This window comes from Panthera onca, chromosome C1, assembly GCF_046562875.1.
Source record: "Panthera onca isolate mPanOnc1 chromosome C1, mPanOnc1 haplotype 2, whole genome shotgun sequence".
Taxonomy (NCBI): Eukaryota; Metazoa; Chordata; class Mammalia; order Carnivora; family Felidae; genus Panthera; species Panthera onca.
The window spans coordinates 109,581,426-109,596,377 of record NC_138346.1 but is presented as its reverse complement, the minus strand read 5'-3'; the positions used below and the strand labels follow the sequence as shown (position 1 = coordinate 109,596,377).

The window sequence follows — 14,952 nt, the reverse complement described above, 5'->3', positions numbered from 1 at the left end:
TTTCAACAGGGTATTGGCAAGGACAGGAGGACCGGTGGTGGAGGCTTTCCACCCATCACACATTAGCAACGCTGTCTCAGCACTGGCTATGCCTACTCCTAATAGTTTCATGAAGCAGGGAAGCTAGGGCTTTTTATTCCCTTTTTACTGATGAGAAAATGAAGACTCAAAGAGGGGAGCCTCCTGATTCGGCTCCACGTCAACTCTCAGGAACCAGCTTATCTTCTTTAGATGGTGGCAAGATGACAGCAAGGTCACTTCCAGTCTGGCTCAGGCTGCCGAGAGTGAGGTGTGGGGAAGATGGTGAAGCCCAGCCTGGTTCCAGTGGAAGAACAACACAGTCAGTCAACAATGATTGCCAGGGACATAAGGAGTGGGAAGGCTTCACAAGTGCCCACTTCTGCCCAGGTACCCAGTGGTGCCCAGCTGCAAGTTTTGCTCAGATATCAGTATTGCATATATTCTAGTATTGCACAGGTGCCGGGCATTGCCCAGAGGCTGGTATATGCATAGCTCCTAGTATGGCACAGGTGCTGGTATTTACAAAATATGTGGAGCCTGCCCCCTTTGGAGGCTCCAATACCCCATTTCTCCTCTCCAAGGGAAATTAGAAGGTTGGACATAAGTATGCAGATTGGTTTCTGTGGCCTTGTCTGGCACATGTGCAGCTATTTTGCTGGACTTCAAGGCACAGCCTCTTTTCTGTATCATAGTCCTCTGTGGGCCAGGACAAGGTTCTGACCCGAGAAAGGCTTCAGAGCTGAACCTTTGCAAAGTAATTAAGTCAGAAATGTCTTCCTTCTCTGCCCTCCCATCTCTATCCCACCATGCACCGCGCAAACACGCCTCAGCTCCCCATTCTGCTCTCCCACCTCCAGGCTCTCATGCCCTATACCTCTGGTCAGAGACAGGATGTGCAGAGGCTTACCCACCATTTCTCCTGTGCCTGGAAGGATGTGTGTGGCAGAAGGCTTTGCAACTTTTCATCCTAAAGAATAAAACTTGAGTAGCAGAATTTCTGACTTCCTTGGGGTGGGAAGTTTGGGTAGAATGCTTTCCCTGGGCATCTCAAGTGCTCTATGGGCAGGCTTTAAGAGGTAGCCCTTCTGAATCCTTTGTTTTTCTTTCCCCTCTGGGGTTCTAGTCAAGTATCTTTTGTCCCAGAGGAGTTGCAGATGTGACTGTAAGATGCCAGAAGACGTTGATTCATTCTTTGTAGATTTTAATGACAATGGCTGATGAACAGTCTGCATCTACAAACCCAATAAATCTGGTATGAACTTCCGCTCCAGGGGCTGTAGTTTTCTGTGTGCCTGGCATGCCATAACCAATACAGAGTCAGGTGAATTCACAACTGTGTCAAAAGAGAATTTTACTTTGATCCCAAGGGATCTGTTACAAGGTGCTTTTCCTTATCCAGGCCTCAACAATTTCTAAGCCATCTTTCTCCCCAGGCCTCTAATTCATCTTCACCTCTGGCTACCAATGTAATGTGCAAATCGGACCACATCTACACCCCATTTCCTCCTGTAAGCCCCTCCAAGGGCTCTCCATCACCTACAAGATGACATCTAGGCTCCACAGTATGATGGCCAGACCCCTCATTACTTGGTTCTTTGCAGTCTCTGGGTCCAGCCTCATCCTTCACTTCTGCTCAGACCACATGCTCCAGAAGAACATGGCACTGGCAGTTTCTGGACTCACTTTTATTTCTTTGCATTTCTGACCCCTGTGACTGGCTGACTCCTTCAGAACTAGGCTTAGAGTTCCTCCTCCAAGAAGGCTTCCCTGGCCTCCATTAGGCTCTTCAGTTTTCTTCCAGTGTGGACCCCATGCAACCTGAGCAGTTTTAACATATTTCCTATTGTGATGAGTGTCCTCCAGGCAGTGGCAGTGCCTTGCTCGCCCTAAGTCCCTGGCATGGTGCCTACTGTGTGGTATAAACTCAGGGGACATTTGGGGACTGAATGAAGGTATGTCACTGCCTGGATGCTGAGTTCTGGATGCTCACCATCATTTTGTCCTAATGTCTCCACTTGTCACCCTTAGAGGACAATGTCCGACAAGCAGCGGCTGTGACCTAAATGGTCCTGCTCCAGAGGAAGGGGCGGCCTGCTCTTGGGGCAGCCAAGGGAGCCCCCAGAGTGTTGTATCTTTGGAGAGCTGAATGTAGAACACTTTCCTACTCTTTGACTTGGGGGGAAAAGAAGAACGATTTCAGCTATCTGAAAAATAAAAGGTGGCCAAAGTGTTTGGTTTAAAGTTAAAGATTGGGTGGGGGGTTTGCCTATCTTAAGCATCCTCTGAGATCTATAATGTTGGTAAGAGAGACCTCTTGATCACTGGGTGACCTTAGAAATAGAAGCTGGAGAATTCTATTGAGTCTCATTGTCAGGGCTCTGGATTTATGAGTTCACCCATGAACTGAGACATTCCCACGGTGTATACCTCTATTTGTTCCTGTGACAGCAAACTAATAAAACCCACAAAACTTGAAGCTACATCTCTCAGGGATTAGCAGAAGGATGGAGAAAAGTTTTCCCCTTGAAACTCCCCCACGTGCCTTAGGAAACAGAATATGCTTTTTGGTTGGCTGGTGACAAGGTGGGGATATTTCAATGGGCTCTGAGCCCAGCTACTTAGCACATTGCTAGAGTTTAATGTATGTACACGCTTATTCAGTAAGTACCGAACACTCATGGGCCACCAGGTACTGTTAGGCAGTGCCTACCTTGTTGGGGTAAAAATGTTCTGTGGGTCTCTCAAATTTCTTACATTTTGTGAGGTATGACCTGGCTGTTTTGGACTATCTTTTCAAGGAAGTTTGCTTAGCAAACAGCTTTGGAAGACTGAGCTAGTACATTCCTCCAGATCAGAGGGGCAGACATGCTTACTGCCCATCAGAAGAGACTCTGGTTCTCTTAGTTCAGGGTTCTTCTTCTGGAATTCAACCTACCATGTGGACAAGTATCCATTGGGGACCACCCACATTGTCCACCTGGGGCTACGGAACAGGAAGTGCCCACACAAATATGCCAATGTCTATGCCCTTGCTGTGAGTAAGAAAGCCCTCTGCCCTGTGTCTTCTGTCAGCACCCATGGAACTGTTACAACCTTGGCTTACCTCACAAGCAGGTAAAATCTCAGTGCCCTCACAGTTCCTGACAAGCTTATATCCTTATTGAATTTCACATTCAAAACACCATAAATTAAAATAGTTTAATCTTCATTTTGTGGATTAGAACTGAATCAGAGAAGTTAACTCTTCCTAGGTCACAGAGGTGGTTAGTGCTAGTGGGGAGGTTTTTGTTCAACTCTGTCCAATTCCAGAACCACAACTTTCCATAACATGTTGACATGATCGCAGATGTTCAAGTGCTTGTAGTTCTATTTGTGGCACAGCTCCTTCCCCCTCCCCCAAACCCCTTGACCTCTGAGGCATCTCTGTTGCTATGATGATAAGAAAGCTCAGGTGAGAAATGGAAAACAATTAAACAGCATCTCTTCCAAAAGAACATAAACAAGATAAAACCATCAGGAGTTGCTTCCATTGAAGAAGTTTTTCTCTGATATTTATGTAACAGTTGGCTTGCAGCTCCGACCTACTGTCCTTTCTTCTGGTGAGTGGATTGGATCCATTTCCCAATGAGCAGGATGGGCTGAGTCACGTGAATTTCAGATGGGGCAATGGGGTGGCCGGAGTAATGGGCTACTACTCCAGGATGACAGAATGACCTTGTACATTTCCACAATGCATTTTCATCCTGTTTAATTTGATCATTGTCTTATCTTTATGATAGAGAGTGACCTATTTTTCCGGTGGCTTCCTGTGGCCTGTGACACAAAGCCCCATTTCTTAGCTGGGGCTTAAGACCCTCCATGGTCCAGCCCTAGTCTACTGCGTGGCCAACACAACCTTCCCTTCTCCTCTGAAGGCTTCCTAATCCATCCCATGCCTCAGGTGGAACCGGCCTGTCCTTCCTTTGTGTTCCACATTTGTCTGTTTCCCTTCTCTCACAGAATCTGTGACACTTTGGAGCTATCTACACTGATATGTTTATCTTTCCCACCAAGCCATGAGCTCTTGAAACAGGGCTGCTCATATTTGTGGCTTGCAGTTAAAGACTCAGAAACACTCACACACACACACACACACACACACACACACACACACGATCTATCTCTCTATCTGAAATTTTACCATTACTCTTATTTTGGGGTTAAGCACTTTTTAAAAGCACAAAACATCCAAGGAGGATTAGTACAGATGTTTTATGGATATTCTGACAAGATGTAATCTACCCAATCATTTTCCTCTTTGATAAGAGTGACCTGGATGGCAAGATTCTTGGGTCCTAGCACATGAATCAAGTGTGATCAACCTGAAAACACTTGCTGTCTTTATCTTGCTAATCATCCTGCAGAGCACCAACAGCCCAGGACTCTAGGGCTGCCTCTGTCCCAGGCCGGCCCTTGACAGGGATGGGGATGTTAGTGTAAGAGCCCAGGTCATTGCTGGCACGGAGCCCCGGCCTGGAGTGCTCTGACCCCAGCACTGGGTCATTCCAGGGTCCCTGAGTCCTGGTGCCACCTGCTCTGTTCCCAGAAAGAGTCCTCGCTGATTCACCTCAGCCTACAGAAGGAAAGAGTCTCCTCTCTCCAGCCTTCTGGTCAGACAGGCCTGGGCTCAAATGCTCCCATGGCCATTAGGCGCTGTGTCATCTCCAGCAAGCCCTCCAAGCTTCCTGAGGCTCAGTTTCTGCAGGTGTGAAGGGTGAATGAGGCCACTCGCTTGCGAGGATTGTGGTGAGGCTAAGAGGAACATGCGTGGGGAAGGGGGCATTGCATACAGAATGTGCTAGCTCCCCTTCCTTCTTCTTCCAGCCCTCCTTCTCTCCACCTCTCCTGTTTTATCTGCCCTTTCGGCCTTTCCTCTCCACTTCCTTCCTCCTTAATGGCTTTTGGAGAATGGGCGCATGCATAGGAGTGCACACTCGCCCCAATCCACATTTGTTGCAGACATGCTACACGGTGACTCTACACATCGCTGGGGGAGGGATAAAAGATAAGGAAAGCGCAGTCCCTTACCAGAGGGAGCACCATTATTTGCACACCAGTGTGCACTGGATGCCCATGGGGGGTGAGCATGTGCATGCTCATTGGTAGGATGCTCTCGCTCACCTCTACAGTTAGCCTGTGACAGCTCCCTTCTGGGGACATTTGGATAGGCCACCTTGGATGACCCAGCCTGGCAACATCCATGTCACCTCTGCATCTGATTCTGGTTGGGACTGAGGGCTGGGAGTGAGCTATGCTTCAGTACGGTTTTCCAGGACATTCGGTGGACATGGAGGGCAAGCACCAGGGGAGGGAGGGACCAGTTCTCAGAGAGCAGTGAGTAGGGGGTCCCTGGGGCTGCTGCAGAAAGAGTGGGGAAGAGCCACCAGCATCTTTTTCCAGCACAGACACCAGTGGCAGCATCAGGGGGCCCAGGTCCTCTGGGCTGACCCTCTCCCTGGAGACTTTTGTAAAGCAAGGCATGCCTGCATGTGGATTCTGGGTGCCTCCTCTGTGCCCATTGGGCAGTGATGAGTGCTCATCATCCTTGAACATGAGGACATATGCCCGTATGTTCTCAAAATCCTGAAGTGATGTCACAACAGGAAGGGATGTTGGGTAGCTGGTTGGTACAGTTGTTTCCCAAATGTGTTCCGGGGACTCTTGGCCCCCAGGTTTGTAACAGGTATTCTGGGAAGCAATGGGGTGTCTGGAAAAATACATTTGGGAAATGCTGAATTCATCCCCCTATGCCCACACCCCAAGAGTCATGGCACACATTGGAACACAGGATGGCAAGAGGCCTCACATGGCTTTAGATTTGCTTCACATGTCATTTTACACATCTATTTGCACATGGAACACCCTTTTTGTTTGGGCTGTTTATCACCATTTTTCCAGGCTGGTATTTTATAGATCACACTTTGGGACACATGGGTGTAGTCAAACCCTTGGTTTTACAGATGAAAAAGTGGTGGGGCAGCGAACTTGGGTTACTCCACGGAAGGTCTCACCGTTTGAAGATACCAGTTCCTTTCCTTCTATTTCTCCCCCTGTTCCCATGTCAACCCTATAACTTCCAGCTCTTTTTCTTGGTGGCCACTCCTGGCAGGGCTTGGATCCTGTTATCCCCTAGGGAGAGTGATGGGGGACCTTTTTGCTGACTCCTGGGCATAGATGGTGCAGCCTCAAGAAACCTGAGTTGTAGGGAGTTCAGGGAAGCTCAGGCTGCAGGCTTAAACTTGGACCTGCTGGTCTCTGAGTGACTGCTGAGTTGTGGGGAGTCTAGAAAGACACTTATGAAAGAGGATGGTTAGTAAGTTCATCTTCTCTCCCTGTTGTTCATTTTATCTTTTAAAAATGTTTATTTATTTATTTATTTATTTATTTATTTTTGAAACAGAGAGAGACAGAGCATGAGCAGAAAAGGGGCAGAGAGAGAGACACAGCATCTGAAGCAGACTCCAGGCTCTGAGCTGTCAGCACAGAGCCCAATGTGGGGCTTGAACTCACAAACTGTGAGATCATGACCTGAGCCGAAGTTGGATGCTTAACTGAGCCATCCAAGTGCCCCATAAAATGTTTATTTATTTTTGAGGGAGAGAGAGAGAGAGAGAAAGAGAGGAGTGGGGGCAGAGAGACAAAGGGACAGAAGTTCTGAAGCAGGCTCCACACCTACAGCAGTGAGCCTGACATGGGGCTCGAACTCATGAGCTATGAGATCCTGACCTGAGCTGAAATCGGATGCTCAACTGACTGAACCACCCAGATGTCCCCATCAGTTTAAGTGACAGTTACTCCTCCTCAGGAAATGTTTAGAAGTGGTACAATGAGGAAGTTTCATTAACCAATACATATGCACTACCTATGCAGCACTAGTAATTGACATCAGAAGACAGCACTGAGCACCTGATGCATCTGTTCCCACCATCAACCCTGACGCTTGGTACTAGAGGGTTTCAGAAGGAGTCCCTCAGGATGGGCCACTTCGCCATGCAGATTATTTTGAGCTGAAAGTAATTGGTGCCCAAAACACCAAGGAAGAAACTCTGACCTTACCCCAACTATCTCTAAGAATTTAGATAGAGGACCTACTCCAGGAATGGAGCTATCATCACAATTACATTATCCAGAGGAAGTAAAAGGAGGAGTTTAGCAAAGTATCTTTGTTAAAATTCCTCTCCCTGTCCCATTGTTTCTGAGGGGCCCAGTACACATTTGTTTACCAAATAATTACCCTTTTCACCTTCCAGTGAATCGCCTTCCTTCCCTTTGAAGTCCCAGACCCCTACCTCCTTCCTCTTAGTTCAGGATGACATATATATCTCATTTTGCCTGTCTTTGGAATCCCACGTTTATGTGGATTCCCAGGACATACAAAATTAAATGTGATTTTTGTGGCCAATCTGTCTCATGCCAACTTGATCCTTAGACCAGCCAGAAGGACCTTGAAACATAGAAGAAAATTTTTTCCTCCTCAACACTACCATGGAGCCATGTCCACTTGAGGGATGAGAACATTGAAGCCAGAAATGTCAAGCAAGTTGACTGAGGACCTAGGATCAGGAAAGGAGGATCCAGGGCCCAAACCCAAGACAATGACACTCTGCAGTCTGTGCTCCAGCCATGGTCATTAGGGGAAGGATGGGTTCACTCATAGTTATTTAATGGGACCGATTTCTCTAAAACTGTGCCTTAGAAAACCATCACTTCAGCCAGTGTCCTCACAGCCAGGGCAACCTATCTTGAGGAACATTCCATGTTTACATTTGTTTCATGAAGCTGGTACTTTTGTGGGGAAAAGAAGGCTGGTCACTGGGCCCTCCTCTCCTGGGAGGCCCAGAAGCCCTCTGCACTGTCTATGCTGAGGACAGGCCAATGGGGCCAGAAGTGGACGGTCCCAGCCTCACACACGCAGACTGTAGTGGAGAACACAATGTCACACTGGTGAAAAGCAAGGCCTGGGTGGTAGTTATCTTTCCCCAATTACAGTAATGCTGTTTGACTCTGAATGCTTGGTTACATTTCAAATTTATTTCCAATCATTTAGAACTGGATCGATGGGAGACAAAGGTGCCTTTTAGCGCTGGCACCTGCTGTTCCCCCCAAATGTCAAGGACTGACATTTGATGCCATTATCCCCAGTCAGCTTACAGATGACTCACTTCCTTGCTTCCCCAGCCCTCAGGCCCACCCACCCAGCAAGGACTTTCACATCATGCTGATGACAAACCACACTGACCAGGAGGACCCAGATTTTCTCCCTCTGGCAGAGCAAAGGTGGGCCTCCTGGGTGACCACTGCATCCCTGGGTGCCTGGGACAGGCTTCTCCTGGCTCAGTTTCTCCTTCTTTCTTTCCTGTTCCCAGGCCGGCACCCAGAGTTCTCAGGTCAGGTGCATATCTTGGGATGAGATGGGTGCTCTCATGGTCTGCCTGGTGGTCCAGGTAGCAGAGTGGGCTGTGGGGTGTATCTTTTCTTGTGAAGAAGGCATTGGGGGAGAGGGGACCTGGTGCCCCTCAGATAAAGTACTCCTTTCTGCTGCTGTCCCCACCTGTGTCCTGGAGGGAGAGGTCATCCTGCAGGGCTGCGTCTGCACTTTCAGCAAACTCTGTGCCCTTGGCCTCATTGGTGTGGTAGGTGCCCTTGTGCCCGTACAAGTAGCGTAGAGTGATGACAAGCAGGCAGATCAGGATGATGGCTATCGCGGTGATCACGCCTGCAGAGGAAACAAACGCATGGCTCTGTCTGGGGCAGGCGCCTGGGACTGGGGTCAGGACTCATAGGGCTTGTGCCAGGACAGACACTGCTACAGTCAGCACCAACCCCAGACAGGCTGGCTCATTCCTGCCCTTCTCCTTCCTGCCTGGCATGTGCTCACCCTTATCCGCACCCATCTGAGTTACTCTGATCTCCCTTCCTCTTTCCCCCTCCTTCCACTCAGACTGGTGCAGACTGAGGCTGGGATAGGATTCCAGCACTGACCCTTGCTCAGGGTCACTCAGTCTACTGAGGAAGACAGACTTCTGTGCATACCCTGCAGAATCAACTACATGAGTTTACCTAAAACTGAGAGGTTTATGGCCTCAGGACTTGCAGTTTTAAATCCAGAACGATCTCAACTGAGAAGTTCCCCAGGGCGTGAGACTTGGTACTAAATCTAGGAAAGTGCCCCGAAGGCTGGGCCCTGGTGGCTGCCCCCGCTTGTGCACTGTTAGGAGGAACAAGACAGGGCCATGGGAAGCACTTGGGACAGGTTGGGGGGAGTGTGGCTCACTGTTCATCACCCTACCTTAGCTCTGGCACGCTCTCCGGAGGTGAAGGCTGCATGGGTTTGCCAGAGGAGCAGGGGCAGCCAAGCAGAGGACTGGAGAGGGAGGGGGTTCTGCAGGACACCCAGTAAAGGCGTGGAGTGTGAACAGCAGTCAGCCCCTCATTTCTGTTTGGACTCAGGAGCGGTTGGGAGGTGAAGCTTGGAGGCTGGGCAGTAAGGGCCAGGTCACTCAGGGTCTCTGAGTGTCAGGGTCTGGGAGTGATGGGGTGAGGGGACACCAGTGAGTTTTAGATGGGCTTATGCAGCCTCACCCTCATTCAGGCATTTGCTCTGAAGCCTTGGGTGGATTCTCCCCTGGGCACTCCCTCTGATTCTCCTGCTTGGAAGCCCAGGACAGCTCACCTGCAATGATGGCGATGTTCACACCCAACGTCATGAAAATGTGGTCAGAGTCGACCATTTCTGTGAACAGAAGAGAAGAGCCTAAGTGGGGAGAGGAAATCTTCCCATGCTCAGCAGCGCATCTGCACCCCCCCGCTCACAGGTGCACAGCACTGTGAATGGGCCAAGTGGACAGAGGGCAGTGTGTGTGTGGACAGGCTTCTGGCTCTGCCTGGCCACTGACCAGCCTGGAGAGGACGTGGGAACCACAGTGGAGGCTGACCTGGTTCCCGCGTCTCTGAGTGGGGTGAGGGGCGGACTCCTTGCATCGGGCAGGTGCTTGGTAGACACGTTAGGTAGGCTAGCTCAGTAGTGCGCATGAAGGTAGGCAGTCATGTGCCCGGTACCAGCAGCATCTGCCTTTGGGCCTCAGCTTTCTCACAATAATGGTCAAAACAGACCATTTGTGAAGTGTCCCCACACGTGGAGGGTCCAAACATGCCAGGTGTTGGTTCAGTTGCCTCTCACCCATCATATCATGTGGTCTTCCCAGCAGTCCCATGAGGTGGATGGTATTACTAGCCTATTTCACAGGTGGGACCCTGAGAGTGAGGGAGTAACGTGCCCAGGTCACACTGGCAGGACGGTCAGCCCACACTCCTGCATCTGGGGGGCAACTTTCTCCTTTCTCTGTTGAAGCCGCCCTCCCAGGAGGGCTCCTGTCTGGTGGCTCCTCCCCGAGTCCCCTCTGTGGTCTCTGATTGGCTCTCTTGTGGGAAGGGCCGCACTGGGGCACTCTCAGAGTTACTGACCGGTTGGTCTGGCCACAGGGATAGCATCTCAATTGGAATAGGAAGCTGTACATCACCTCCAGCTGCTTCACAGAGTGTCTCCTCTCTCCTCTGGGAGATGAGTGAGGAGAAGGATTTATTAGACCACAGAAATCTCAGTGTTAACATGGAAATCTATGTTCCCATTATAATGGCTACGCATATTAAAGCAGAGAAGGCTACTTCGTAATAGTCCTTTCAGCTCAGATAATCACTTTAATTATAGTGGGATGAGGTCATTCTCCCCAGCTTCCAGACGCCTCTTTCTGAGAAGGGACTGGCCGTGGTGCGAGAAAGGAGAGTGTGGTGAGTAAAGGGAAGGCTCCAGGCTGGAGGCAGAGGAGGAGGAGAGCCCGCCTAGAGTTTGGAGGTGGTGAAGAGGGTAAAAGTGGTCCCTCAAGTCAGCAAAGAGACAGAGCAAGCACACAGCAGGAGTCAGGGCAGGGGAGGGAGGGGGAGGCAGGAGGAGAGCTCAGTTCAGCCTTCTAAGTGCTTCATAGTACTGAGAACTGAGGCAGGAGGGGCAGGAAGTGCAAGTGGCATCTGACTCTGAGATTCAGGGTGGACAACAACAGCCTGGATTTCAGCATGTAGCACATAGTAGGTCCTCAATAACCATCTGCTGAATGCATGACTGCATCCATAAATGCAGGCATATATGAGTGAATGGATTCAGATGCTGGCACTGCGGACCTTATTCAATCACCAAGAACTTCAGAGTTCAGGAAGAATAAAGAATGGCCCCCTCCTGAAGTTGGCACGGATGGCCATAGAAGTTCAAATACCTAGAATTGCCACTTGGGATTTTCCAGGTTGAAGACCAGCATTTCTTAGGCCAGTGTGTCCAACCCAGTCAGGGTTAGAAGGGATTGCTGGTTCTTCCTCTTTGAAAAACACTTAGCAACGGCTTAGCCTGTGACAGGCACCATCCTCAGCATTTACCGGGCTTTGCCCCCATGGCCATCCCATTTGGTAGAAGTTACTATTATTCCCATCTTACAGATTTGGAATCGGAGTGCCAGAAAAGTGTTACTGTATTCCCTGGATCTTATAGCTGAAAGAGAGTCAGAGGTCAACCAAGTCAAGCCCAGGCTGCTCTGGGTCAGTGTGCTGAACCCTGCCTGGCACTGCCCAGTACTGCTTAAGTGCTAGATGAGGTATTTGGCTTGAACCACTTGGGGTGAATTTCTTAGCTTGTGTTTAGGGACCTTGCACCCAAACCTATATACTGGAACACTGGAAGCTCTCCCTGCAGGCCAGTGGGGTGGGAACAGGAGGGATCTAAGGTCTCTGAGGGGTCAACAGGGCTCCCTCTGAGCTCATGTGTGCCCGGGAGCAAGGTGGGCAGGCATGCCTCATCTCCATGCCCTACCCCTCTGGGTGTGTGGAACTGAATTTGCACAATGTGATTGATCCCAGGGAGGTGACACTTCAGCATGACCAGAACTGCTATAGAACTCAGAACTGGCACAGCAGAGGAAGCTCAGGCCTGTCTGGGAGGATGGAGATGGTGTGAGAAGTGGTCCTCAAAGCGTGGTCCTGGGACCAACAGCATTTCCTACGAGCCTGCTAGAAACGCAAATTGTTGGGCCCCATCTCAGACCTGCTGTATCAGAAACAAGGACCCGGATCTCACAATCTGTGGTGATAGGCCTCTAGGTGGTTCTGATGCATGCTCTGTGCTGAGAACTGTTGGTGTATGAGAAGGCTTCCCCGAGGGAAGTCGTTAGGATTGGCCTTTGAAGGATGAATAGGAGTTTGCTGCACAGACAGGAGCATAAGTGTTGTAGGCAGAGAGCTCAGCACCCACAACAATGCTCACCTCTCTGTAGCTCTCACTTTCCCTCTAAATGTCTGTTTGCCATCCATGACACTGAGGCTTGTGAAGCCTACGTTTTCATCTCTTGCCTCTGGAGATGGAGTTAGAATGCTTATCGGCTATGCTCTCTTGCCCTGGGTCCCTGTAGCCGGTGGTGATGATAAGGGATATTTGGAAGAGTAGCTGGAACCAGCTCCATCCTGCCCAAGGAAGTTGATGGGCTAGTGTGCAAGCAGATAAGGACCCTGGAATAAAAGCTGCCCCCCCCCACCCCCCCGGCTGGGGTTGAAGGGTGAGTATGTGATTGGAGATGGCATCATTCTGAGTTCAGGACTTGGGGCAGAGGGATTTATGGGAAGCCTTAGGAAGTGCATTTATGGCAGAGGTAGGTGTTATTTATGGCTAGGTGGGGGTCCGAGATCAGAAAAAAAGTAACTGTGTAGCCCTCAGATTGGACAGGCACTGGAGACCTCAACCTTTTCACAGAGATCCCAGGTACCCTGTGGTTTTCTTTCTTGGCTCCCTTCAAGACTGCAATGCCCTCGCCAGAGAGAAAGCTCTACAAACCCCAGAACCACATTAGCCCTGCTCACAGTTCTATGCCCAGCATCGGGCTGTGTACCTGGCACCCAAGAACGGTTGTTGAATATTATTTGAAACCTGGCCCCTTTGGAGGAACTGAGAATCAAACTGCCCTTTGAGCTGTCCACATCATTGTGAAGACAAGCTTTGGGTTCAAGTCTTGGCTCGACCAGTTTCACAGTAGTGCATCCAGCAAAATATTTAACATTGACTGGCTTTAGTTTCTGTGTATGTAAAACAAGATTAACCATACCCACCCTGTGGTTGGGATTAGAAAAGATATGCATGATAATGATATTTTATGTATGTTGTGTAGACAAGACCTACGTGGCACATAGCTCAGAATAGGTATTTACTAAGTTGTCATCATTTTTTTTTTTTAAAGAAAAGCAGACTGCCATGTGCAGCACCTCATTTGGGTGTATCTTCTCTTGGAAGCTTGATGAGCCTATGTTCTCCTACAAATGGACCTTGAGACCTTGTTTGGAGATTCTAGCAAGACAGTGCAGCCACTCATATGCCCTTGACTGAAGAGCAGTCCTCCTCTATCGGGGAAGGTCATCGTCTTCAACAGAGTGTGCAGCTTTCGGAGGGACGCACAGGGAGCAGTGAGGGAGGAAGGGGATGCCCGCCTAGCCAGGCAGTTTTGCTGAATCAACCCGGGCCATCAATGGGTTGCTGTCACAGAGGTGGCAGCCAGATGGTACTCATATCCTGTCTCCACTCTTTTGATCTCATCCTCATTACTACTCTGGTTTGCACATAATTCAGTGCCAATCACCTAAGTGACCCACTCGCAAATGTTTGGAGTCCATGCAGAGGATGGGCACTGGTCATGGATTCCTAGGACAGGCCTGGTGGACAGTAAATCAACATCTAGGTGCTGAGTATCTCTGTGTTCCTGGGATCCCGTCGGCACAGAGGAAGTTCCAGGAAACAGAGAATGAGTCTCTCTCTGGGAGATACGACTGTGACATAGAACTTATTTAAGGCAGGGTTTGTCAAACAGTAAATCCCAACCCACTGGTGGGTCCTAACTAGAGAGAGAGAAATAGAGAGGGGAGAGGGAGAGAGAGAGAGAGAGGAAGAGAGAGAGAGAGAGAGAGAGAGGAGAGCTCAGAAAGCATTAGGCTCTATCATTCAGCCAGGGTAAATACTGTTTGGTGGGGCTTTGGTTTCATTTGGGCACACACACCAAATGCATTCACCATACTGTTTGGAGGCCGTGACTTAGACCACAGCACCATAAAAGGGAAAAAAACAAATCCCTAGTCCTGCAGCATTGGGCTCAAGGGAGCCCAACTCTGAGCAGGCAGATGGTGAAGAAAACACAGCTTCACTCTGACAAAAGCTGACGTGGGCCAAGGTGGGAAGGTGGCCACGGGTGTGACAGCTCCAGGCTTCTGAACCCCAGTGTGGCCAGCCAGAGTCCTCGCCACAAGGCCAGGGCCTGGGCCATGAGCCAAGTGCAGGGATAACAGATGCTTCCTGTGAGCTGAACTGGTGGGTCTCTGCGGAGAGAGGAAAGGGAAGAGCTGTTACTGCCCTAAACTGTTCAGGGAAGTTGCCCTTCTGTGGAGGCAGGGGTGGGGTGGTGAGTGGGAGGAACATTCCCTCATGATGGGGATGAGGCCACGTGTCCTGGGGGTTTAGCCTCGAGAGGGTGTGGAGGAGGAAGGCCACTCGGCCGGCATAGGCACTGGGCACTGGGCACGGTCTCCACGGAAGTCCCCGCATTTCATCCTGCAGCAAGCCTGCAAAAGGGAACTCCCTTCCCTTTCTCTAAGTTACAGAAAATGACATGCGTGCCAAAGAGGTCAAATAATGGGGCGAAACTCACAGCCAACCAAGGGCAGAGCCTGTGTTCAATCAGAGGATTCTCCAGAACCAGAGTGTGCACCCTCCGAAGTGCTGGGAATGGTTTTCTCCTGTGCAGTCTGCAATCTGGCTGCAGCCAAAGGCTGTCGACCCTCCATACGGTTCACAGGGTGGCTGGCTGCCTGTCTTCT

General features: G+C 50.0%; 1 protein-coding gene across 2 annotated transcripts in view; it reads right to left on the bottom strand.

The window, feature by feature from the left end:
- Positions 1–8,071: 8,071 nt before the first annotated feature.
- The window catches only part of GYPC (glycophorin C (Gerbich blood group)), a 42,506-nt gene continuing 35,625 nt past the window's right edge, over positions 8,072–14,952 (bottom strand). Inside the window, exons 1-3 of one of the 2 annotated variants that reach the window (XM_060625006.3) lie at positions 12,365–12,562; positions 9,734–9,793; positions 8,072–8,776 (exon numbers count right to left, since the gene is read on the bottom strand). In XM_060625006.3, the coding sequence (XP_060480989.1) occupies positions 8,577–8,776; positions 9,734–9,791 (258 nt within the window). In that variant the 5' untranslated portion in view covers positions 9,792–9,793; positions 12,365–12,562 and the 3' untranslated portion in view covers positions 8,072–8,576. Of the gene's footprint in view, positions 8,777–9,733; positions 9,794–12,364; positions 12,563–14,952 lie in introns of those variants that run through there. The other variant, XM_060625005.3, reaches the window with a different exon arrangement.